The sequence below is a fragment of the Lutra lutra genome, chromosome 13 (assembly GCF_902655055.1).
Source record: "Lutra lutra chromosome 13, mLutLut1.2, whole genome shotgun sequence".
Classification (NCBI taxonomy): Eukaryota; Metazoa; Chordata; class Mammalia; order Carnivora; family Mustelidae; genus Lutra; species Lutra lutra.
In genome coordinates, this window is record NC_062290.1 from 28,976,097 (window position 1) to 29,002,551 (window position 26,455).

At 52.3% G+C, this 26,455-nt stretch overlaps 1 protein-coding gene across 6 annotated transcripts in view; it reads left to right on the forward strand.

Annotated features, from left to right (window-relative positions):
- DAPK1 (death associated protein kinase 1) overlaps window positions 1–26,455 on the forward strand; it is a 174,617-nt gene that overhangs the window by 147,121 nt on the left and 1,041 nt on the right. For all 6 annotated transcript variants that reach the window (XM_047699206.1, XM_047699210.1, XM_047699209.1 and 3 more), the window contains exons 20-26: window positions 9,627–9,849; window positions 13,692–13,880; window positions 16,243–16,440; window positions 17,424–17,562; window positions 18,768–18,888; window positions 21,958–22,146; window positions 24,948–26,176. In XM_047699206.1, coding sequence (XP_047555162.1) covers window positions 9,627–9,849; window positions 13,692–13,880; window positions 16,243–16,440; window positions 17,424–17,562; window positions 18,768–18,888; window positions 21,958–22,146; window positions 24,948–26,176 — 2,288 coding nt within the window. The remainder of the gene's footprint in view (window positions 1–9,626; window positions 9,850–13,691; window positions 13,881–16,242; window positions 16,441–17,423; window positions 17,563–18,767; window positions 18,889–21,957; window positions 22,147–24,947; window positions 26,177–26,455) is intronic.

Here is a 26,455-nt window from a genome sequence, read left to right on the forward strand (position 1 = left end):
CTCGCCTTACTCACACGTTCTTGCAGGGAATGTGTGCATTCGCTGTGGACTTCATGCTCTCCCACTCCACACCACCATGCACTGTCTCACTGTGGAGGAGAATTTTGGACAAGAATAACAAGGGAGAAGTGTTTTTGTTTACAAGCAGAACAAGAGGGTTGGAGCCTGAGAGTCACTGTCAGCATGTCAACAAGGAACTCTCACATAAGGTCTCCTAATCTTTAAATTCCCTTAACTTGAATGGAATGTCCGCCAGCTGTATGTCCACCAGCTCATGGCAGAATGGAGCAGTGTGCAACCCTGCAACAGGCCACATTGGCTCAGGTGTTTGACTTTGGGTGGATTTCACAGCAAGGTGCCCTGCTTTTGAGGTTAGAGCCTTATATTTATTTTATTTAATTTATTTATTTGTCATTGCAGTGATGGGTCTGAAACAGTAGATCCCAGACAGATGACAGGAAGGATAGGTCCTGACGTGACAGCCGAGCTGGCATCAGATTGACGGGGTGAAAGGTGCTTTCTCCCTTAATCTGATCCCAGGTTCCCTGCCCTATGCTTACATGGCTTTTGTAATTGGAAATATAAACACTGAGAAGCTTGTGTGCTGCTACTGCTGACCCCCAGCGGCCAGGGAAGGTGACTAGCTGTTTTCCAGTCTGGAATCTTTAAATCAAGGTACATGGGCTCTTGCCCTGTCCCTGTTTCAGATTTCCTTTATTCTCTCTCACTGAGGGGCACCCTTGTGTTTTGGTGCCTAGATTTTTAAAAGACAGATGGGAGAGAGAATATTCCAATGTCTAGTATTTTACCACGATGCTGGGATTGTTCTCGCAGGAGAGGTCAAGGCAAAGAAACGTCACTTCAATCCCTGTGAGCAAAGGACATCATTCCTGTTAGTGCCCTGAACCCACAGAAAGATTCCTCTCTCACCTTTGCTTCTGGAGGCAGCGTATAAAGTGATGACCGAGTGCACAGACCCAGGAGTCAAGCGGCTCTGGCTCAAATCCCAGCACTCCTACGGTCTAGCAGCTCCGTGCCTCAGTTTCCCTTTTCTCAATTGGCATAATTATAATCCTCCCTTACAGTATGGTGGTGATGTAAACGATGTCTTTAGAACAGTGTCTGTACACAGTAAGCACCATGTGTTTGCTGTTTCTGGAACCCTGCAAACCACTCCCTGAGTCCTGGAGAAACAAAGATTTCCCTGTGGTCCAGTGCCCAGGAGCAGATGTGGCATGTGCACAAGGCCCCAGGCAGCTGTGGCAGGGCACCCTTGAGAGCCGTCGTTAGCAACAGCCTTCATTTAGTCCTCAGTGCACAGCAGGTGCTGTCCTTCCCGGCATCCCCAAGATGGAGCTGTTCTGCAAGAAAGCCCTGCTCACTGAGGCTAAGCAGATGCGAATTAGCTAAGCGCCCAGATTCAGTCCTGAAATAGAAATGTCTGCTTCCTGTGCCCTTCACTGGGCTCAGGACTTCCGTGCTGATCCCTCCTCAGCCATGGGGAAGGAGGTTCCTTCCCTTTGTTGTGTGGTGAACCCCAGTCTCCTTCCTGGGTTTACCAGGTCCTGCTCCATTCAGGAGCGTCTCCTTGACTCTGTGTTCAGTGAGATCCACGAGTCTGTTTGCCTCAGTCATTCCCTCAAAGGTCTCTAGACCCCGGCTTCCTGATGAGCCAGAGAGGGAGAAGTTGGCTGCCATGTATTTCTAACCACAATTTTTTTTAAAATAAATAAATAGGGCACCTGGGTGGCTCAGTTGGTTAAGCGACTGCTCAGGTCCTGATCCTGGAGTCCCAGGATCGAATCCCACATCAGACTGCCTGCTCCGCGGGGAGTCTGCTTCTCCCGCTGACCTCTCTCCTCTCATGCTTGCTCTCTCTCAAATAAATAAATAAAATCTTTTTTAAAATAAATGAACAAATCTCCAAATAAGTAGCTGCTTGGGGCCTGGGGATACTGGTACTGGAACCAGGTTCTTGAAAATGACTGAGTTGTCCCAGGAGCTACCCTGGAGATTGTCAGCAAGGACTTGTTGTAGGTCCTTCCACGATTAGGCGATCCCTACAAAGCCAAAACAATGGACGTGTTTGCTGTTTTAACTCACATGCTGTGGTGGAGGAGAAGGATCACAACCACTGAGGACAGAGAAGGTAAAGGAAGAGGACAGTTTCTACTTAGGAGCCTCTTGTCCCCATTTCCTTCCCATGTCATTTCCTCCTTGATGTTCCCCCTGTTTCTCTCCCAGGCGGGGTGGGCATTTTGGGGAGGGTTAGGACTTCCTATCTTTGCAGGGCTTGTGGACCCCCCAGGCAGTCATGTCATAGCACCCCCCCACACTCATTGTGAAATCAAAAACTGTGTTTACATATTTCCTGACACCTCTGGGGGTGGGGGGAAGCCACCCTCTATCAGACCCCCTCATGTGGATCCAGCCACATTCCTGGGGAGAAGTCTATATCTTCACAGCAACTGAGTGTGTGGGGGGGGGGGGCGTTCAATGACTGTCATTCCATAGGTGTGCACACGGGCCAGATTAGCAGCAGAAAGGCCCCCTTGTTTACACCTTTAATCGGTTGAGCCTGGGAACATACGTCTAAAGAAGGTCCTCTAGGGAACCCATGGGACCTGCTGTTCCAATACAATCACAGTCATCTTATTGACCTGCAGGGGGCAGGAGTGCGCCGGCCAGAGTAGAGGAAGAAGCTCCTTTGCATCCTTAGCACAAAGGGCTGACCCTGGGGAGAGAAGACCTTGCAGCCACCGCCTCTGGGCGGAGTAGGTGGTGAGGGTGGCTGAGACCACAGCTTGTGAAGCAGGAAGAACCCACGGCAGGTCTCAGCTGGGCAGGATCTGTGCTGACCCGGTTTCTCACTAAGTGCCTGGGAAGTGGTGCTCTGCAGGAGCATCTGGTCCTGTTTTACGGATCACTGGTCTCTTTCCAAATGCCAGTGCCCTCACACTGGGGGTTTGATTTTCCTTCCAATTAGATTTCTATAAGCTGATATTAAAATAGTTGCTTTTCTTACATCTAAGATGAGACCATGAAGAAAGGTGCCTGAGAATACTTTGGAAAATAGGAGGAATTGGAGAGTTTGCCCAGGATTTAAAATTCAGTACAAGTAAGCAAATTTGCATAATTAAGAGTAGGTGCTCCTCCCCTGCTGGGTCTGACCCCATCCTGCCCCGCCAGGGAAGCCAGAGCAGGTTCCCCTGCTCTTATCTTGCTTTGCCAGATTGCATATGGCCTTCCCTGTCAGTCATTTTTGCTGATGAGAAAGTGCAGCTAAATTGCCAGGGGCAAAGGTGCAGGAAGAAAGTTAACTAGAAGCCAGGATTCACCAGGGTGTCAAAGAGCGATGCTGTGACCAAATAACATTCACTTAAAAGGGATTCACAGTGTCTGGATATGCTAAGACCACAGTGAACAAGAGGGAAGACTCAGGCTATAAACAAATAAGAAAAATGCCAGATTGGGGTAAATCAGGGGTTGGCAGACAATGACCTGGGAGCCATAGTCGGCCCACCACCTGTTTTTGTAAATAAAGCTTTTTTGGAACACAGCCGCACCCCTTGATTTACTACTGTCTACTGCTGGTTTCTGATACATGGAGTCACAGGAAAGACCACCCGGCCCTTCATAAAGGATTGTGGCCCCTGCTGTATGTGCAGGGATCCAAACAGGGTGAAATAAGAGAAGGGAGGTATGTTACTTTCCGTCCACTGGTCAGGGGGCACCTCTCTGCTGGTGACATTTAAACCAACACAGGAAATATTGGAGAGGGAAGGCAATCAGAGGAGGGGCTAAGGGATAGAAGAAGGAATCATAGTGAGTGCAAAGGGCCTGGGGCAGTAGATCTGGGTGTGTCCCAGGACCCAGACCAAAAGGATGGGGGAGGGGTCTGCACTGGGGCTTGAGTAAGGTGGTCTGGGGAGTATGGTTCCGGATCAGAGTTAGGAATCTGGGTTTGGTCCAGGTGTGCTCGGCAGGTGGGAGCAAGACCTGACTCTGGGTTGGGGACTTTCCCTCTGAATGCCCAGACAGAGAGACCAGGTAGAAGGTCTTCCACCTTGGCGGCCAGGTGAAATATGACAGCACTTGGATGGGTTATCCAGGCTTAGTTACTGTGTGAGCAGTGGGCAGGAATGCAAGCGGTGGCCCTCATCTCTGGGTAAATATTTAAAGTATAAGGTTAAAGGAAATAAATGGGGAAAGAGTGCATATCCTGCCTCCCAGTTACACAGATACACTGTCTGACCGCCTGGAAGGTGGTGGGACTGGTTTAGACTTCTGATTCCTCAGGTTCTCTGCTGCTTTCCTGTCCTTTTCCCAAGCCTGGTAGCCCCGCCCGGAAGAGACCCACAGCCATGGACCACCCACCCCCCTAGGCCTCACCTCTGCAGCCAGCCACATCTGCCTGCCTGGGGCTGGCCAGGAGGGGCTGAGGGAGTGGGGGGTGGGGCGCTGGATAGACGGAGCAGACTATTTCCAGGCAGGAGCCAGAATTTAGGAAACATTGGGGGTATAGCTCAGGGGTAGAGTATTTGACTGCAGAATTTAGGAAAGACCAGGGTCCTAGCTCCTCACTCCCCAGGTGTTACTGCTGGGAGGGTCTGACCAGGTGGGGCTTTGTGGCCAGCAGGGGGCACAGGTAGTCTTGGAGCTCTTGGTAAACAGAGACCTCGGATGGACTTGTGTGCTCCCTCCAAAGAGATCGGTGTTCTGCCGCCTGCAGAGCGAGCCAGGAGCCACTCCCTATCTTCCTCAGGCCATCTCGGCATCAAAGCCCCAGACAGCCTTGCAGAGCACACACTGTCAGGTTGCTGGCAGCCACCTTCCCCTGGGCACAGATCACCACCTGTCCCTGTGCCGCCACCTAGTGGTGATGAGAGAAAATGCACTGCCCACCTGTAGTAGGGGAGAGATTTCAGGACATTCTGTACGTCTAAATCAAAATCTGTTGTGTTCAGATTCTCCAAGGCTCTCCATGAGCAGGAGGGCATATCATCCTGCAGGACCAGGTTGCCTTGTGGCAGATATGTCCATCTGGACAGAGAGAAACGTTCCCAGACTTGTCTCTCAAAGACAAGGTGAAGGGTGGATGGATGAGTCCGTGCCAGGCAAGGCCAGCAGGGTGGGGGCTCATCTATGCAGGGGAAGCAGGGAGGACCCCTGCTTCCCTTTATGGGGGCCTTTGTGGGGGATCAGGGTGGGATGTAAAAGGAGTGTCATCGAGAATATTTGAGGGTCACTGGGTTAAATTTGGGAGTGACCTTGAGGCATGGCTCACTTTATCGCCCTGGTATGCCTGGGCCACTGCTCACAGCCTGTTTGTGGGGACGTTGAGGCAGCAGGAAAATAGGAGTGTTAAAGGTCACAATACAGCTACTCAGTAAGATTGCTGAAGGCAGTCCGGGGGGATCAGATATCAGGGAGGGGTAAGGAATCTCATCACATAGGAAGGAGCAGAGTTCTTGCTAAAACTGAAGTAACTTGGCCAAGGACAAGGCCCAAGTTCAGAGCGTTGACACAAAACACCTGGGCTAGAGTTAGGACAAAAAGAATCTTCATCCCCACCTGTCTCTGTTCTGGGGCTGGCCCAGGGATCAGGCAAGCACATTGTCCGTGGCTTCTGGCCCCCACTACCCTGCATGGAATTCAAAGGGTGAACTGTACTTAGTTGAGGGCAGCTCTGAGCAAGGTGTAGACATGAAGCCCCTCAGCTGCCAGGAACAAGCCAGCCATGGGCCAGAGAAGCTTCCAGAAGCACACTGGGACAGCATCAGTGTCCCATGGTTACCATACCTCTAGTCTCCTCTGAAGGCAAGGGCCAGAGGGGCTCAGGTAGAGGGGACAAACATATTCTCTATCCTATACACAGGACAGACATGGTGACCAAAGTCAGGTGCCAAGATCAACAGGGCACGAGGCAGAAAAGGGACACAAGCCAATTAAAATTGCACAGTGCACCCATGACCCAGTGGCTGGTACCAAATTTGGGTACCAAATTACTTTATTTGAAGAAATGGTACAAATGAAAGAAGTTAAGAAGATGTTTTGGTACAACTTATAGAAAAGGGAAAGGTAACCCCAACATGCATGCATGGCCTCAGGGACCAGGTGGCTCTGGGAAGACAGACTAAGGCTTAGCTCTCATTATCACTGTTTCCCAAGGTGTGCTTGTCAAAGAGATACTCTGCCATGCCAGATTCGGGGGCCCCCATCTTGCGCAGGTTGGTTACGTGGTCACCCAATTCTTTGATGGATTTCACCTGCTCATTCAGGTAATGAGTCTCAATGAAGTCACACAAATGGGGGTCATTTTTATCAGTGGCCAGTTTGTGCAGTTCCAGTAGTGACTGATTCACACTCTTTTCCAAGTGTAATGTACACTCCATTGCATTCAGCCCGAAGCAAGTTTTCTTACTTTCCCCTGTCCCAGGAGGAGACACTGATTTCCACAAAGAATCCGTGTGTTGTCACAAAGTATGTGGTGAGTGTTGTGACTTACTCAGTGAGATGTTCACCATGAGCAGGGTAACAGGGTAACTGTAGTTCACACGCTTCCCGTGCAGGGGAGGTGGGAGCCGGGCCTGATGTAAAGGGAAAGGAGAGGAAGGGCTGAACTTGAGGGTTAACCTAGAGTGAGGGGAGGCAGATTTGCTTTGGGGGGTCAAGGACTTATCTGCAACAGTATCCAGGATCGGGTTAAAATCAGCGAGTGCCCATTTCTTCCAGCTGGGTCAGCAGCACACCAATGAGTACCTGCATCAGAACACACCATCTCCAGCCTCTATGCTGACTTGGGTCAGAAATCGGAGTAATTGCTGGCAAGATCCCCTCAGCCCCCACCCTCCCCTGCAGTGCTTTGTGTCTGAACCCATTGAGATTTGAGGCTACAGGAGAAACAAGAATAAGGACAGCCTCATGCTCTATAGAGCACTGTGCAAGGCAAGGTTTGCAACCCCAGCCCACCCAGCATCGGCAACACACACTTGGCAATGCCCCCTTTCCTCTCCTGAATGAAGTTCACAGGAGACAAGTCCCTGCACAGGTTGCTTTAGCGAATGGGATGCCCTCCCTATAACAGAACAAAGACATCAAAGGAAATATCTATAGTGAAATAGTATATTTCCATGTGTAAATGCTGGGGCCCAGGGCATGAGGGCACATCATGAAACTGGCAGATACGGAGATCCCTCCACAGTCACTGAGGCCATGCCTGCAGACGCCCATGCATCCTGGAGCCTGGTGAACACGCGGATGCTGTGGCCACCTGCTGACCTGACCCTGCAGAAGTGAGGGTAGGAGTTCATGAAAGATTAAATATTTTCACCAATTTATTAAACAGCTGCATTCTCGGAAATCTCAGTAACTATTAAACCATGCTCTCCAAGAGGGTGGTTGGGTTATGGACATTGGGGAGGGTATGTGCTGTGGTGAGTGCTGTGAAGTGTGTAAGCCTGACGATTAACAGACTTGTATCTCTGGGGCTAATAATATATTATATGTTAATTAAAAAAAAAAATGCTCTCCAAAACATGCAGTTAACTCCTAAGGTCACATAATCATAAACAAGGTTTTTTTATTATAAAAATGCTCAGCAGACACCCAGAGGTCAGGTGGACCCGGGGAATAGTTACCGTGCAGGACTTCCAATAACCTATTTGAACTCAAAGCACCCGCATCCAGGAGCTCCCCAACATCGGCAACTGAAAAAGTGGCCGCCCATTTCCACCATGCCCGCTAAGGGGCAGTGTTGTGGCGTGGAGAAGGAAGGTCCCAGTCCCACACAGAGACTGGGGGAGGACAGGGAGCCCTCAGTATGGCTGTGTCTGGCAGGCAAGCTTGCTGGGTGGCCGGTGGAGAAAGTCACAGTGGCTCAGCGGGAGGACAGCAGCAGGAAACCCCCCTCTCCGGGTTTGGAAGTGAGTGCAGTGTCTGCCAGGCCTGAGGTCCCAGGAGACCAAGAGCAGGCAGTTCCCTCTGAGAGGCTCCTGCAGGGTCCCCGAGTCCTGTCATTTCTCGAACACCTCTTTATTGAGCACCTCCCTGCCAGGTGCTGGGGACACTGTCTCTGCCCTTGGCTCCCAGTCGAGAGGGGGAGAGCGTCCCACATCACCCTACAGTCTGGTGGAGTCACAATGGAGAACCCCACCTGGGCCAGAGCCTCCAGGGGAGGAATGTTCTGGAAGAGATCCCAGCAGGAGAGGTCCCCTGGATGCATGGATGTCAGTTGGTTAGAGTGGGACCATCCTGGGTCGGGGAAGGAATCCCCCTGAGGCTGTACCCCACAGCTCCAGTGGGCCTCTGTTCTGGAGCCAGGATCCAGCTGGGAGTGGATAACGAGGCTGCCTGTGAGGCCAGATGGAGTCAAGGGCATGGGAGCGACGCCTCACTCTGCAGCCTCGAGGTGGGCTGTCTGGGTGCCCAGAGCCCCTGCCCATACCGTCCCCGCAGAAGCACTCTTGCCGTGTTTGGTGTCAGTGTTTACATACCTGTGTGTCCCCAGGACACGGATCTGGGCCAGGTCTGGACCTTCCTGTTTCTGCACTGTGTGGAGCCCACGGGGGCCTCCATAAATGTCTGCTGACGAGTGAGGGAGTGAGTGAGTCTGTGAGTTCTCCTGCTTCTCCCTGCAGGGACGAGAAAGAGGACAGGGGGAAGGTTAACGGGCCCTCGCCCTGCCACTCTGTCTTTGTACCTCGTGATGCCCTCTTTCTCAGCATCTGGTACAGTCACGGTGCCGGGGGAACAGGACCCCTCCACGCAGAGAGCAGCAGGCGCCCCTGGCCAGTAGGACAGGCCAACCCTGCTTCTCCTTGTAATCAGCGACCTCACAGGAGTTGCTCCAACCAATTCCTTGTGCACCAAAATGCCACGGACCTGGGCACATGCTGGCGACAGAGAGCAGATGGGTGGTTGTCAGGGACTGGGTGGGGAGGGAAGAATGACTGCTGATGGGCTCAGCTTCCTTACGTCATGGAATGTTCCAGAACCAGAGAGCAGGGCTGGTTGCACACATCGTACATGTAGTAACACCTTGGAGCTTCAGTCCTCTTTAAAATGGCTGAAACAGGGAATTTTATGTTACTTGCACTTTACATGAATTTTTTTGTGGCTACATTGGGACACCACGAAACCTCTGCACCATGCGTAAGAATCGTGGACCAGATACGAACTTCCAGTTAGAAAATGAGTGCCGGGATGTACTGTACACGACGGGACCACAGTTACTAACACTGCATGGCACGTGTGAAAGTTCCTAAGACAGTAACTCTTAAAACTTCTCCTCATAGGGGCACCTGGGTAGCTCAGTGGCTTAAGCATCTGCCTTCAGCTCAGGTCATGATTCCAGGGTCCTGGGATCGAGCCCCACATCTGGCTCCCTGCTCAGCAGAGAGCCTTCTCCCTCTCCCTCTGCCTGCTGCTCTGGCTACTTGTGTTCTCTCTGTCAAATAAATAAATAAAACTTTTAAGAAGCAAAAACAAAATTTCTCCTCACAAAGAAATCTCGGATGGGGAAGGACATGGCGAGGGGGTTCCAAACTGGGAGCATCCGCGCTGGCAATTTGCTCAGAGCCTTCTCTTGTTCTGTGACTAACTGGCCCCCCTGCACCTGTGTTTAGGACGCTCACCGGGGACTCTTCATCCAGCAGCTTCGACCCACGCAGAACCTCCAATCCAGGATCAAACTGAAGCTTTTTGGCCACTCGGGCTCCGGGAAAACCACGCTGGTGGAATCGCTCAAGTGTGGGCTGCTGAGAAGCTTCTTCCGGAGACGCCGGCCCAGACTGTCCTCCGCCAGCTCCACCAGGTTCCCGCCCTCCCCGCTGGCATCCAAGCCCGCAGGTAGGCGCCTCCAACCCGGCTTCTGTCTCTGCTCGAGGTGCTGGCTTTTGTGCTGTCCCGTGTCAAGGTCTAGAGTGAGTGATGGCTTTGTGTTGGTTCCCTGGCCTGTGGTGACCGGATCTCACTGCCCTGTTGGCTCTAGGTGTCTAGCCCCACTTTGGCTCCTGTGTCCATTTGCTTCTTGGCCTGCGCTCCCAGATCGCCCAGGAATAGCAAGGTCAGGGCCTCCCTAAAATCATGGTCACAGACACAGAGGTCCAAACTGCAAATGTGCCAATCACAGAATAGTGTCGTGTTCTACTCTAAACCAGACCAGTGTAACCAGAATGGGTTAATATGGTGAACAGTATGTTGTGTGCATTTTACATGAGTTTATTTAGATGCAGTGGGACAGAATAAAACATACCTGCCACATGGCTAACCATCACAGACCAGGGGACTCAGCCCTCGGAAATAAAACTCACGTGGACAGATTCCGGTTCCAGATCGTACACAGGATGGTACATTGGTCCAGGATGGGTTGTCCCCCTTCGGCTTTCTTCTTGGAACGCTGGGTGTGCACAGTAACTCGAGAACACAGCCACAGAATTCGCACTCATCCTTGTGCATCTCAGCGCTGGTTGGTGGTCTTGAAAGGTTCCCTAATGATGTCATGGTTGGTCCGTCCACTCACATGCAGCCTGACTGGGAGGCGGGCTTTGCTGTTGTCCCCCCACCTGCCTAGATGCAGTTAGGGGTGGTTCCATGTCCAGAAGGGCCGCGTGCCTGTCCTTCCCCGCCCCCGCCAGCCCCAGGGAGAAGCACCGCAGAGAACACTTAAGCACAGATTGTGTTTCTCCCAAATCCCAAGTGAGGCAATTACATTTTGCAAAGATAAGAATATAACCCTCCAGAGAGGTTCCTGTGTCGCCATTTAGTGCAAGGATTCATCTTCTCTGCACGACCTCACAAGGTGTCCTCTCAGATCCCCCCGCTGAAAACACTGACGGTAAAGTTTTGTTTCCATGTGATTCCTCTCTCCATGGGTGAGGGTGTCTGGGGAGCGTCTGCGGGGCTGAGGGACCGTTGACTGACAGTTACGTGCCCCCTTCAGCTTCTTTTCTCTGAACAGCAGTGGACTTGAAACCAGGTGAAGCTCCGAAAACCACAGTAGATTCACAGTTAGCGTGAGTGCAGGGCAGCTTACACGTAGCGGGACTATCTTCTGAACACAGTACGCCCGGAACTGGACGAATGTGGCTCGCGTGTCACCTCACTGAGTCCACACGGCAGCCTCCAGGACGTCTACCCAGCATTTTGCTGGAGCCTAGAGGGGTCCAGGGGGCTGCCCAGTGTCACCCAGCTGGGAATTCGTGACGGGCCGGACTGCTGTGCTTAGTGGGGATGATACAAGTCCGTCTGTAGTAAGGGCGGTTCCGGGCACGCATTGGCCATGGTCATCCGTAATTTTGGCTCAGTTTAGAGACGCAGGATGGTTTCACCTTCTCTGAAGCCAGCGGTCTTCCACACTTAATGATAGGCTCAGCCTGTGTGTGGACCGGGCCAGTGGTGCCGAATGTATGTGTGAGAGAGAGAGGGGCAAAGGGAGAGAGAGGAAGAGATCTACTTAGAGCTCTGAGCTGGAATTTCTGTACATCCTCATTGGGTATGAAGATTATGCCCCAGGAGCCCCTGAGCTAAACTAAACCAGCCACAGACAGATTTTATGTCCTTCTCAACCCTCATCCCTCAGAAGTAATGTCTCCATTCATCTTCCACATTTGGAAGAATCTGGAAGTAGATTCTTGATAAACTGTCGCTCAGGAAGGCCATGTTATCAGCCAGGGTCATGACTGTGGTGGCGTCCTTCAGCCAGGGAAGAGAGAGACTGGGTCGTGGGACTCGGTGACGGAAGATTCTGGCAGGACCATGTCCACTCTGGACCAGAGAAGCTGCTCCACCTGCGGTCAGCACAGAGAGACAGCGGGTCCCCTAGGGAGGCTGCTTCTCCTGTTCTCTGACCACCCCTGGTTCAGAGCTGCGTCTCCAGGCTGAACCCGCAAATTTCTGTCAGGATAGCAGGTTGGTGGGGCTCGGCTTCCCCGACAGGACTGTTAGCAGGTAAATATTGCCCTCTCTTGTGTCCCATGTGAGTCCATTCCAGAATCTTCCTGGTCTCCCAGCTGGCTTTGCTACCAGGAGGAGCCGAACTGTACTCCCTTCTTCCAGGAGCAGACAGCCTTGTTCTCTCAGGAGGCAGAGCTCTGCTCTCCGTGGTCACTTGTGTAAAAGGAAATCCCCTCAGGGATTCATAAGACTGGAGAAAGTGACTAATGCTGGAAAGACAGGAGAGAAGGCCCAGAGGACACCAAAAGGATGTCCAGCGGGCAAAGTGGCTGGAACCACAGTAAAACCTGGAAGCTGGGAAGCGTGGAAAGTGGTGTGTGAGGTTGACATGGTCTGTGCTGACCTGGGTCGGGGTTCTGCACACGTGTCGTCTCACTGGATTCTCACGACGTTTTGAGGTTGTGTCATAACCCACTTTGGAGAGAAGGAACTGGGGGCTCAGAGACATAATGTGTCTGCCTCAGACAGAGGCTGAAACCCGGGGCCTGGGCGCTGTGTGTTGTGTGCAGGAGAGGGTGTAGGGGAGGAAAATAGGATTAGCTGCCGACATTCACACCTCAGTCACCAAAAAAGTTGGATATTGGGCTCTTTGTGGAAAGTTGGAAGCTCTGGGTGCACCGACTCACATCCCGGATATCAATATCCATATAAGTACCTGAATATCACTCAGACAGCAGGCCGAGGGTTTGCCTTAGATGCCTGGCCCTTGGCTCTGTCGGCTCCTAAGACGCAGGGGGAGAAGGGCCGAGCCATCAGGCAGGACGCAAGATCGGGGGCACATGTGGATCCCAGCTGCTCCGTGTGCACCTGCTCGGGGCCATGGGGGTCTTCCCCACAGGGCTTGTCTAGCGGCCACACCCAGACTTGCTCTGTGGCCAGCGGAGGGTTGTGGCTGTGGCTTTGTGGAGCTGCAGCAGGAAGGACATACCCAGAGCAGAGGAAGGAACCGGTGTCCGGTGCTGCGGGGTGGGGTGGGGGGCGGCCTGCGGTCCTCAGAGAGGAACACAGGGGGCGCCCTGTCTCTGCTGAGGGTGCCCAGGGGGCTGCTCCACCGGGCCTGCCGCTTCCCACCACTAGGGGTCAGCAGTTAGCAACGATGAATGGTTTCCCTCTGATGCCTCTGTCTCCCTGTGAAATGATCATTTTTATGATACCGGACACAAACTCTGTCCTGACGAGAACTCAGTAAGGTTCAGGAGTGCCTGCCAAATCCCGTCCGCTCTGCCTGGGACAAGCTGGCCTGCTAGTGGGTGGAATCCCTTTGCGGTCAGCCTGACACAATCTCACGGCCCAGAGTGGGACGTCTTCATCGGCCTCAGTCAGGGTCCTGGTGGGGACGTTAATGGAAGGACACTGTCATGGGCACAGTCAGGGGAGCATCTCAGAGACAGTGAAGCATTCAAGGCCTGGGACAGAAGGAAGCCATTCCCTCCCCTGGGGCGGAAAGACCAGAGGAAGATAACTCTGTTCCTGAGAAAGCTGGAAGCCCCGGGGTGAAGCTGCTGCGTGGGGGAGGGAGGGCTGAGTCAGTCCCCAGGGTCCGCCTCTGGCACTGAGCAGCGCAGGCCAGGGCTGTGGGAGGTGCAGCGGACAGGAAGAATCAGGGCAGCACCCCTGACCCACACAGCAGCAGGGTGGGGAATGAGAGTGTCCTGGGAATAGACAAGGCACAGGCCAGGCAGTGGGGAGCAGACATTCAGGCAGCCCCGTTCTCACCACCTCCCGTCCACTTGCAGTGTCCGTGAGCATCAGCAACCTGTACCCGGGCTGCGAACACGTGAGCGTGAGGAGCCGTAGCATGATGTTCGAGCCGGGACTCACTCGAGGGACCCTGGAGGTGTTGGTGGCCCCGCCCCAGCACCCACACTGCGCAGCTGACGACCAGTCCACTAAGGCCATTGACATCCAGAATGCTTATCTGAACGGTACAGTGGCCCACGCACCCCACTGGGGAGCACCTTCTGTCTCCCTTCTCCCTGGACTGTAAGTCCTCCCCCTGAGGGAGCGGTCCCCTGCATCTGTCACAGCCCCACAAGGACAGAGGAAGAGCCACGCAGAGTGACCACGGGAGTAGCCCAGTGAAGCACAGCTGGTTCATACCCATAAAGAGTGAAACTAAACCCCCTGTCCTCCTGGGCACCGAGCAGAGCCCCAAGCACACAGTAGGTGCTCAATAAATGTTGAGTAAATCAATACATTTTCTTGGCAGAGCCCAACATCCACTTGGATGAGAAAACTTGTAAAATACTATCCCGCTGGCAGTTTGACAAATGCAGGTGTGAGAAGAGTTATCCTTGACCACATCTGCCTTGTGGCCAGTGCTAGGCGGCCCAGGCACGGGCGATTCTCTCCGAGGGCAAAATTTCCCATGTGTTCTTTGCCCTCAAACATTTCCAAGGGGGTGACACTTCACATGTTCCCTTGGAAGGTTATTTTCTCCAGCAGTCACTGTGTCACCCCCCATCCAGCCCCTGGAGCTCCCGGGCCCCCCATTGGCCCACTTTGTCACTTGAATGCCAGCCCCTGACTCATGGTGATGAAGTCTAGAGCAGGGATAAAGCAGTTCCTTTGAGACCCACCTGTGAGGACCGTATGCGCTGATTTCAGCGCCTGCTCCAGTGTCCGGCACAGGGGAGGTGCTCGGACAATGCCGGTCGGGGGCATCTTCCCGTCGGCTCCGTGATTACCCTGAACCCCGTGAACGGTAGACGTCAATGTGTGTCACCTCGAGCTGTTCATCTCCGGGGTGCAGACGGGTCTCCTGCAGGGCTTGTGAAGACTCAGACTGCCACCCTGCCCCCCAGAGCTGCTGATCCAGGAGGTGGGAGGGTGAGGTTCCCAGGTGAGGCTGCTGCTGTCGGTCTGGGCAGCCCACTAGGAGAACCACTGGGTCCAGTGATGTAGAATTAAAGCCCACGGGAATTTTCTTTTTTAAAAGCGGAGTGTTGTCTGTGGTCCCGGAGCTGAGCTGGTGTCATAGCATCGGGAGAGGGGCAGCCTGTCCCCAGCACCCCTCCCTCACCCGGCTCCTCGCAGCCCCTGCCCCGCTCCAGATCTGGCTCCCAGTGCTCCCTGTGCTAGAGGACCTGTGCCTGTGCTCCGGAACCCTCCACACTACTGCCTCAGCGGACAGACTTAGAGAGTCCCGTCCCCAGGGCTGCCTGTGCTCCAAGTTGAGGCTCCAAAAGTGCCCTTGGATCTTCCTGAATAATGGTTGATTGCAGAATTTCTGGCCCAAAATTAGCACCGAGGGGAAGAATTGGGGAAAGGGAGCTTGAAATCCTACAACATAAATGGTCCTGCCTGCTTACCCCAGAGGCCAGTGCGTGGATGGTCACTGCCCTGCTGGGATGTGGCCGTGTAGGGCTAGGGATGCCCCTGTGTCTGGAAGGTCCCTGAGAGGTTCCAGGTACCTTAGGATCTACAATCAGAGCCTCACCCACAGACACTTCTAAGAGAACCCTCTGTACCCACCACTCAGATATGAGAGAGCCAGCGCCCCCCAAACATTAGGCCACACAGCCTTCTACCCTTCTTGACCCTTCCACTGCCCCCCACGCTGGCTGAGTGTATGGACCCCACCTCCTTACAGCTCCCTCCGTCAGACGCAGACCTTGCTAATCAACCATTGCATCTTTCACCTGTGCAGGTGACCTACCTGAGCAGGTCACTTCCTCACCTGAGGAAGGTGAATATAACCAAATTTAAATTTATTTAATAAATTTATTATTGATATTATTATATTACATTATATTACTATAGTATATTATTATATTATGTAATTATATTACAATATAATTTTATATAATTATATAATTATTATATATTATTATATTATATAATAAATTATTAATATTATTAATAATAAACATCGTTATATTTATTAATAATTAAATAAATAAATAATTTGGTTATATTTGGTAATTTAACCAAAATTAAATTACATATCTCAGTGACTTTTACATTCAACATCACATATACCCTGTCATGTTCCAAAAAGAATTTATACTTATTTGAAGGTAGGGAATCTTATCACATACATTCTCTGACTGTGTGAGTTTGTTGATGGGGAGCCCAAAGCCACCAGTTGGCTCTGACTCCTTCCTCGTGAGGAGTCATTCCTGTGGGGAAGGCGGGAGTGTATAGATAAACAGCTGGGTGGTATGGACACCACTCTTTCCCTCAGCAGGCCCTAAACTGTTAAAAAAAAAAAAAACACAAAAACAAAACCCATGGTTGGCATTTGCTGGTGGTGGTACAGATAAGTCATCTCTCTTCTCTCTGTAGGCGTTGGTGATTTCAGCGTGTGGGAATTCTCTGGAAATCCTGTGTACTTCTGCTGTTACGACTACTTTGCCGCCAACGATCCCACGTCCATCCACGTCATTGTTTTCAGTCTGGAAGAACCCTACGAGATCCAGTTGAACCAAGTGATTTTCTGGCTGAATTTCCTGAAGTCTCTCGTGCCAGTTGAAGAGCCCATCGGTAAGCCAGTAGGTCCGGTGTGGGGGCGCCCTTCCCGCCGGGAGGATCCACAGCTCGGGGCTAACTGTGAAGCTCCCCCACACCCGGTCTCTCCTTCCCATGACTAGATTCCCGCTCTGGACGGTTCCTGAGGCCCGGCCACTCCGTTTGTTACAGGGAGTTATTACAGGATCACATTTTCCTGCCTCAGAGACCAGGTCCGAGCAATTCCTTGAGAACCACGTGTCACTCTCTCCCTACACGCTAGAGCTGTGGTCACTTTTGTTGGGTGGAAGTGGAATTCGTCCTTTGATGGTCTCTGTGCCTCTACCTACATGATGAAGAAGCAGAACGGGCCCTCCTTTGTTGTGTGATTCCATCAAGAACGGAAGGGACCCTATTGAGTGTGAACGTATTATCTTAACTCTATTCCTAGAGCAGAAGACAGCCTCCAATATACTTTTGTTCCTTCGTGTACAAAACAAAAAGGAGCAGCCTTCCAGGGTGGGCACTGGGCTATCCATTTTGTTCTTTGAAATTCATAGAATAATCAAATAATTGGACTTAACCTCCTCAGGGGACCCCCACTCTTCCTCTTGCTTTCCCGTTCTTTTGGCTGTTTTCTTCCTAAACCCTCCTCTAAGGAGAGGCTGGCAGGCTGTGTGCAACGCAGGAGGCCCTCTCAGCCATCTCTGGGTATCGCTGCATTCGGAGAGCTTTCTTTGTCTGGTAAAGGATGCACCTGCTTGGAGTTTGATTTCCCCACACCATGCAAGCAGGGCCCCCCAGAGGGAGAGCTGAGAAGCTCCCTCGTGTTCTGTGGTCTGAGCCCAGGAAACAGGCTCGTCCCGATGTTGGCCAGGCCCGGGCCTTCTCGGGCTGAGCCGACACGGCGGGCGGGCAGGCTGCACCTCCCAGAGGCCAGCACGGCCTCCCTCCCCCAGGGAACTCGAGGCAGCCAGGAAGGAGGACCCACCTGTGAAACACCTGCTTTCTGCCTCCAGCCTTCGGCGGCAAGCTGAAGAACCCGCTGCACGTGGTCCTGGTGGCCACCCACGCCGACATCATGAACGTGCCTCGGCCGGCTGGAGGCGAGTTCGGGTATGACAAGGACACGTCCTTGCTCAAGGAGATCAGGAACAGGTAAGGGCGTCGCTGGTGACAGGGGCCATCCCGCAGAGCTCACGGAGACCAGAGGTCTCCTTTGCTTGGTTGGCTTCTGTGGCATGGTTTTTATTTGTATCAAAACATTGAAAACATAACAGATGCAACAGAAGTAAAGAGCATGGGATAAAAAACAACAAAGCATGCATTGCTTTCCTCACTGGCCCCAGGGGATCTTCTGTTAGGGGTTTCATGCACTGAGTTACCGCTTTCTGGAGGCACTTCCACCCGACAGATGACATTATCAGATTTGGCATCGGTGCCCGTCTAGCTAGTTAGCACATCCATCATTACGCCTCCTTCCCTTCTCCTTATTTCTTTTTTTGTTTTTTGGTGAGAATGTTTCTCCCCCAAAAATGTTTAAGCTCAACCCTTAGCAAACGTCTGTCGTGTAATGCAGTGTCACCAACTGTGGTCACCATGTTGATGAAGACCCCCGGTGGTGGTTGTTGCTTTTGCTCTCAGTTCCTCTGACGATGGTCTTCTTACCACTGAGCAGTATTGCTCAAGGCAAAGTTGCTGCTCATGAGGGTCTCGTGACAGTCACTTGGGGGTCCTGACCTGATCTGGAAAGTAGGAGGGGCTGGAGGGGGAAATACCAGCGTGAGATTCCTGGCACGTGTTTTTGTAGAACTTCTGTTTGTGGATGTGCACGGGTCACAGTGTAGAAATACACATTTTTACATAGCATCTGTCAAAAAAATCTGGAAGCTGCAGCTTTGACAGTAATGTGAATTCTCGATTGATCGTCTGCAGACACTTCTTGTGGTCCTCCTGATAGGAAAAAAAGGGCTTGTACTAATATTTTCCATCAAAGGTGTGACTGTCAGGCCCATCGTCTGCTCTTACGCCGTCACCCTGAGATGGCCTCCGTCCTCTTAGCGTGCAAGGGGCGGGCACAGGCCTCATCTGTCCTGCGTCAGGTGACCTGAAATCTTCCCATACTGTGTGCCTGCCGCTTTGTGGGACTGGAACTGCCCCTCGTCCCTCAGCAGCCACCATCCTCGGGTCTCAGAGCACGCAGGTCCCCACCCCTCCCGCCTGCATTACGTGGCAGACGCCAGCAGACGGCGAGGGAGGGTTGGCCTTTGCAAGGTCACAAGAATGTTCTGGTTTCTGGCCAGCAGAAGCCTGGCTCCCTGGGGCACTGCAGCACCCTGAGGAAGCCGCTGCTCTTCCCTCAGGTTTGGAAACGATCTTCACATTTCAAACAAGCTGTTTGTTCTGGATGCTGGCGCTTCGGGCTCTAAGGACATGAAGGTCCTTCGAAGTCACCTGCAAGACATCCGGAGCCAGATTGTGTCGGTGAGTGAGCAGGGAGGCTGCAGGCCCACCTTTGCCCAGACCATGAGGTCACCCCAGAGCCGATCTGTTCATGCTGTCCTCCTGGTTCGGTTCAGTCCTCAGGGACCCCAGGACGGGGCAGTCACAGGGCCGTGTTTGTGTCCGTTGCTCTGGGAGGAACGAAGGGTGAGAACAAGGAAGGGGCCTGGAGCTGAGGGGTTATGGACATGGGGTCACCTTTGGGTGTATGAGATTCTGACAGTTTTAGTAACAGGGCCTTTTACAAATCACAGAAACCACCCAGAAGTGTCTTACTGTTCGATATTTAGAAAATGCAGAGAAGCATCTGCGGGGCTCAGTCATTTAAGCGTCCAAACTTGGTTTTGGCTCAGGTCTCAATCTCATGGGCCGTGAGATCTAGCCGCACACCAGGTTCCACGCTCAGCCTGGAGTCTGCTGGAGGATTCTCTCCCTCTGTCCCCCCAACCCCGCCCTTCTGTATGTACTCTCTTCCTCTCTCTCTAAAATAAATAAATTTATTTTTAAAAGAGCTTCTTTATTCAAGACTGACAGAGAGAGGGAGGAGGGGGGCGCATGCTTGCATGAGCAAGGGGGAGGGGCAGAAGCAGGCTCCCCGAGGAGCAGGGAGCCTGATGCAGGACTTTGGTCCAGGACCCGTGACCTGAGCCACGGCAACTGCTTAACCGACTGAGTCACATAGGCACCTCCATAAATAAGTAAATTTGAAAAAAAAAGCCAGGGGCACTTCTTAGAGTTAATACAGTTCCAGCATACATCTTTCAGAAATGAGATAATTGGATTGGGTTTTTTATCTTAAAATTTCAGTGGAAGAATAAATAACATATTATAAAAACTGTGTAGCTAATCCAAAATTTAAAAAATCAATAAGCGGAGTAAATGAGTGTAGAAGTAAATCACAACATCTACAGAAATTTAGTAGAAGACAAAGATGTTTCAGTTTTGGGGAAAATGTGATTTCATCCGTGATCTGACACAACTGGCTATTATTCTAGAATGAAATGAGATTGAATTCTACTCACTGAGAGTCCCAAAAATAAATTCTAGGTGGACCTATTAAATGTCAAAAAGAAGAAGAAAAAAAAAAAAAACCCGCAATATCTTGACTATGTTTTTAAAATAACTTGGTATTGCTTTGGAAAACCTTTTAGGTCATACAGGGAACCCTACGAGTTTTCAAAGAAAGTGTATCTGTTTGACAATATGGAAGCTAAAATTTCTTTTCTGTCAAAAAAATTCCATGAACAAAGTTAAAAGGTGAAATAGACTGGAAAAAAATATTCTCAGTGCCTCTGACCCATAAAAGGTTGCTGCTCTATAATATTCGAAAAGTTCTCCGGAGCTGACACGAAAGGGTAAACATCCCAAGGGCAGAATGCTCCCTGAAAAGTTGCTGCTGCCCCAGCCTCCTGGGTGGGAACAAGGAGCCTGTGTCTCTCCTTCCCTTGGGGTGGGGCGGGGCGGGGGGGGGGGGGTGGGTGGCTCCACTTAGAGCTTACTGCTTCCCTGCTGGAACATGCCCCTTCACACCAGGCTCCAGTTCCCGATGTGCTGTAGGAATCTTTAGGAAAACTCTGGGCCCACCTGAAGGCCAGTCCTTGCCTTCCAATGAGATCCCCAGTAAGGCACAGTGAGTGGGGAGTAGTCTGGGGAAGGGGGGGGGTCTCAGAAGAACCCCGTCACAGAAACCAGTGGGCATCAATCAGGAACAGTGGTCTGCTCCCTCCCCACCAGTTGGCAGTAGGGGCTCTGCTCTGGGCTGAGTTTGAACTGGGAGGTGGTGAGATTGTCTGCTTCACAACCCCCGCCCTCAACTCCTGAGGCCGAGCAGGTGGAACCCATCACACAGACCGCCTTTTTGCCTGGGAACTTTGCTTTACGAATAAGGAGTGGAATTTAGCTGACCTAAAGGTAGGATTCGAGAAGGGACTACATGATTAATTATGCAGGCCAGTATATGGCTGGCTTTTTTAATTAGGATGGTGTGCGGATTATCTGAGTCTGTCACACAGATGATTTATTTAATGGAATTAAAAGATTGAAAATCAATTTCAAGGGGAGTGGGGAGATGGGCAAAATAGGTGAAGGGGGGTGGGAGTTACAACCTTCCAGCTGTGGAGGGAGTAAGTCGCAGGAATAAAAGACACAGCATAGGGGCACCTGGGTGGCTCAGTGGGTTAAAGCCTCTGCCTTTGGCTCAGGTCATGGTCCCAGGGTCCTGGGATTGAGCCCCTAATCGGGCTCTCTGCTCGGCAGGGAGCCTGCTTCCCCCTCTCTCTCTACCTGCTTCTCTGCCTACTTGTGATCCTGTCTGTCAAATAAATAAAATCTTTAAAAAAAAAAACAAAACAAAACAAATAAAAGACACAGCATAGGGAATATCATCCATAGTATAGTAACAGTGGGCGGTGACAGAAGTCACCACACTTGTGTGGTGAGCCTGGCATAGCCTGTGGACTGGTCCACTCCCTGCGTCGCGCCCTAAAACTCTCCTAAGGTTGTGTGTCAACTATACTCAAAATTTTTGGAAATAATTTAAGAAAGAAATCTATTTCAAGCCCGTTACCAAGAATTAGTCTCATTTAAACTGTATTTATCCACAACATTCCCACGAATACCTAATTTACTGGTAAAAACCCACTGGGATATTGCTAAGGACGGTTCATCTCTTTTCCTGTCCCTTTGCTCATGAAGTGACCATCTTGTGGCTGAAAGAGTTGCTCCAGGGCAGGATGGAACACAGCTTTTGGGGCCAAGGAGCACTGAGATTGAGTCCCTGTTCCAAATGCCTTGTTATGAAGCCTCCCCCCTATTTAACCATTCGCCGTAGAAACGAAAGCGTCCGTGTACTACTTGACGCTTGTAACCGGGTGTCACGGAGAGGCGGCGCTGTAAAGAAAGAACTGGCCCCGTTTGCCCAACAAAAAAGCCTTAACTCATCCCGAATATTTCTTGCAACGGTGCCGAAAAGAGCGCCATCCCCTCTCCCTGGGCTTCTCCGAGGGAGCGCCCCGGGCCGCAGGTTGACCTTTCCGGTCCTGCGCGTTCTAGGTGTGCCCGCCGATGACGCACCTGTGTGAGAAGATCATCTCCACGCTGCCTTCCTGGAGGAAGCTCAACGGGCCCAACCAGCTCATGTCGCTGCAGCAGTTTGTGTATGACGTGCAGGATCAGCTGAACCCGCTGGCCAGGGAGGGAGACCTCCGGCGCATCGCCCAGCAGCTCCACAGCGCCGGCGAGGTAGGGGTAGGGGGCGGGGCCCGGGCTGGGGCGGGGGAGGGGCTCCACGGGAGTGTTTCTGCCGCCTCGGAAGGGGCTTTGAGCCGGCAGAGCTGAGTGGAAACTGACCAGCCACCCACAATCTATCCAGACGTGGGGCCCGGATGATTTTCGGACCTGCGGTTCTCTGCTCCCCCGTCCCGCCAGAGACCTGTCCCGTGGCTGTGTGCGGGTTTGCTCATTTTCCCGCTTATGCGAGTTAGGAGGCACAGTTCCTGCCGCACGGGGCAACTGGGCCTCTCTCCTCTCGTCCTGGGGCACCCAGTGCTTAACTGTGATTTTCTGCCCTATGGGCTGAAAGTCCAAACAGACTTTGGGGCTTACAGATTATTGAGAAAAGGCAGTGACGAGAGGACGTCCGGAGACACTTCGACCCAGCAAGCAGTGTCCCCCAGAAATGACCCAGAAATGGAGATCTTTGCTTCTGTGTGCATGGCATTCAGCACCGGGGCTTGGGACTGCTGTTCTCATCGCCTCCTCTGCCTGTCCCCAGACAGGGGACCTAGCCTTTTCGTTCCTCCGTCCTGTGACATCAGGGGACAGTTGAGGCTAGTCCGGGCCACGAAGAGCAGTTCTGAACGTGAAGACCCAGAAGCAGTTCTGAGAATTCTAGACACCCGGAGCTTCTGGTCCAGTCTCAGTGTCCCCCTGACTCAAGGCCCGTGTGTGTGAATCAGATAGGCCTGACATTAAAACTGAATCTGGTGACCCTGAAAACTAGAGCATCAGGCAGTGAGAGTAGGAGCCTCCGAACTCTGCTGAAACTGCTGGTAATCTACAGGCCCCTACTGCTGTGCTTTAAAGTGATTGAATCCAAGGACCGGGATCCCAGCTTACATTATAAGATAAGAGTAACCATAATAATAAACTCATTCCATTGACTCGGTCTTCTCTTGTCTTCTGATATCTGACCAGCAGTTTCTAGAGCAAGGGTATAATCCACTGTATTCTTTATTCTCCTTGCCCTTGAGACTTTAAGTGAGTAAGTGAAGCTCCGATAGTAGGAGTAAGGAAGGGGAATCTGTCAGGTGCCCAGGCTCTGCTTGGCCACCAGCCCCTCTCCCAGGCTGTTACTGCCCACTGGTGAGGAAGCTTTTAGGCACATGTCACTGGTTGTCCTGATGCGTCTTTCCGCTGTGGGACCCCTCACTGCTCGAAGTCCCTTAGTCTGCTCCCGTGTGGCCAGTGTCTCAGCCTTCCCTGACCCTGAGGTCCCTCCAAATGCCTTAACAAGCAATAGATCTGCTCTACCCTCCCGGAATTGTCATTCTAGGGACCATTTGGAACACACTCTGGGCAGAGGGGCTCTCAAAGCTGTAACTGCAGTGTAGACTAGAAGGTGGTCCTGGTACCAACAGTCAGGAGCCTCCGCCTCCATGTGAGAAGGGAACCTGCTCTGGGTTCAGAGGGAGGAGAGGAGGGAGGTGCGGCACAGAGCGCAGCTGCCTCTGGGTGTTGTCCGTTTTCTGTCTCGCAGACTTCTGCTTTTTAAAGAAACACAGGTGACAGGTGACGCTCCAAGTCCTGTGCAGCCTCGTTCCTCCCTCCTCCTCTCTAGCACCACTGCCTGCAGGCATCGCTTTCCAGACCTTTTTTTCTGTGTGTGTTAAAATTTTACATGATGAAATAATATAACAACTGGAATCTTTTTCTTGAAAAATTTTAAGCCTTCAGAGAAGTAAGTGCAGGAAGAGCTCAGTCATCATCTGCTTCACACTTAAGTTAACCAAGTGTTTACTCCATTGGCGCTGTCTCTCTCTCTCTCTCTTCTATTTATTTGCTTATTTGTTTTGCAAATAAGACATTTCACCCCTAAATAATTGAGCTTGTAGCCCCTCCGCTGTGGGGTATCCTCCCACTGGTACAGGGTGGAGGAGGGACCGTAAAGTAGCTCCCAAAATGAGACCCAAAAAACGAAGCAGGCAAGTCCTTATAGTTTTATTCAAGGTGACTTATGAGCAGGGGAGATGGGGTGGGCAATGACCCACTTGTGCTGTTGGTCTCCACAAAGTCTGGACAGTTGTCTACAGATTTTGTAGACAGGGTCCGTGTGCCACTCACTGACTTCTAACTTCGAATTAGATCTCATGGTACCACCTGTGTGTCAGGAAGGGGAGACACTTTGTTCTCTTTGACAACTTTACCAAGGGCCAAAGCAAGCTTCCTACCCTCCTGGCCTTGGTGGGTGTTTCTCAGGTTCGTATATTAATCTCCAAGAGCCCCTGGGCCACAGAGGGCATCAGTGAGTGACCATGAACAAGACAGAGGACTAAGGATGGAGTCACCCGGATTACCACAATATAATTAATTGTGTTCCAGAAACATAGCATGGATATAATGCTACTATTGAATATATAGTCCCCATTTGAGTGTTTGCCACTCGTCCCAGTCATTTCTGTCATAGCTGTTTTCATTCATTTGTGTGTTCATTTGGGAATGTAGAATCCAGTCAAAATTTTCTCACAGCACTTGTCTGCCATCTCTCTCTATTTTTGCCTTTCGCTCATTGCATTGACCGTTTTTTGTTTTTGTTTTTTTTTTTAAACTGTCCAAGGTAATCTTTTCATTCCTTCTCAGAACCTTCTCAAGCTGGTGTTTTGGGTCGCTGTTGGATTTCGGAGATCTGTCCCCATGAATGCCCTGGGTCAGTTTTTGCAACATGTGCTTAGAGTTTATCATTGTTCGGGTCCCCTAGCGCTCTGAACTGGTGCCTCTGGCCATCTTGGTCCCCACGTGTGACCTCCTGTTGTCCCTTCCGGCAGATCAACATCATGCAGAGCGAAACGGTGCAGGACGTGTTACTCCTGGACCCTCGCTGGCTCTGCACCAACGTGCTGGGGAAGCTGCTGTCCGTGGAGACCCCACGGGCCCTGCACCACTACCGGGGCCGCTACACCGTGGAGGACGTCCAGCGCCTGGTGCCCGACAGTGACGTGGAGGAGCTGCTGCAGATCCTGGACGCCATGGACATCTGCGCCCGTGACCTGAGCAGCGGGACCATGGTGGACATCCCCGCCCTGATCAAGACGGACAACCTCCACCGGTCCTGGACAGACGAGGAGGACGAGGGGCGGGTCTACGGCGGCGTGCGCATCGTCCCCGTGGAGTACCTCACCCCCTTCCCGTGCGGCATCTTTCACAAGGTCCAGGTGAACCTGTGCCGGTGGATCCACCAGCAGAGCGCGGAGGGAGACGCAGACATCCGCCTGTGGGTGAACGGCTGCAAGATCGCCAACCGCGGGGCCGAGCTGCTGGTGCTTCTGGTCAACCACGGCCAGGGCATCGAGGTGCAGGTGCGCGGGCTGGAGACGGAAAAGATCAAGTGCTGCCTCCTGCTGGACTCCGTGTGCAGCACCATGGAGAACGTCATGGCCACCACGCTCCCGGGGCTGCTGACGGTGAAGCATTACCTGAGCCCCCAGCAGCTGCGGGAGCACCACGAGCCCGTCATGATCTACCAGCCGCGGGACTTCTTCCGGGCGCAGACCCTGAAGGAGACCTCGCTGACGAACACCATGGGGGGCTACAAGGAGAGCTTCAGCAGCATCATGTGCTTTGGCTGTCATGACGTGTACTCGCAGGCCAGCCTCGGGATGGACATCCATGCCTCAGATCTGAACCTCCTGACCCGGAGGAAGCTCTGTCGTCTCCTGGACCCACCCGATCCCATGGGGAAGGACTGGTGCCTTCTCGCCATGAACTTGGGTCTCCCCGATCTTGTGGCGAAGTACAACACCAACAACGGGGCTCCCAAGGAGTTCCTCCCCAGCCCGGTCCACGCCCTGCTCCGGGAATGGACCTCCTACCCCGAGAGCACAGTGGGCATCCTCATGTCCAAACTAAGGGAGCTGGGGCGTCGGGACGCAGCGGACTTTCTACTGAAGGCGTCTTCTGTGTTCAAGATCAACCTCGACGGCAATGGCCAGGAGGCCTATGACTCGAGCTGCAACAGCGGCACGTCTTACAACTCCATTAGCTCCGTCGTGTCCCGGTGAGGGCAGCCTTGGGCTTGGGCGGGGTCTCTTTGGACTGCAAAACAGGGGGACGCGGCCCCTCTTTCCCATCCAGAAATTCAGGGTGCATCCCCCCCCCCCCCCGTGCCCACATATGGAAGGATGCCACTCTCCCTCCTGTTTTACCAGTCTCTCTGCCACTGTGTCCCTCCCGCTCACACACTCCACTGTGTGTGGATGGTCTTCTCGTTTCAGAGCAGACCGTGCATCCCCTTGTCCTCTGGCCATTTGAGAAACTAGTGTCCCTCCTCTCTGTG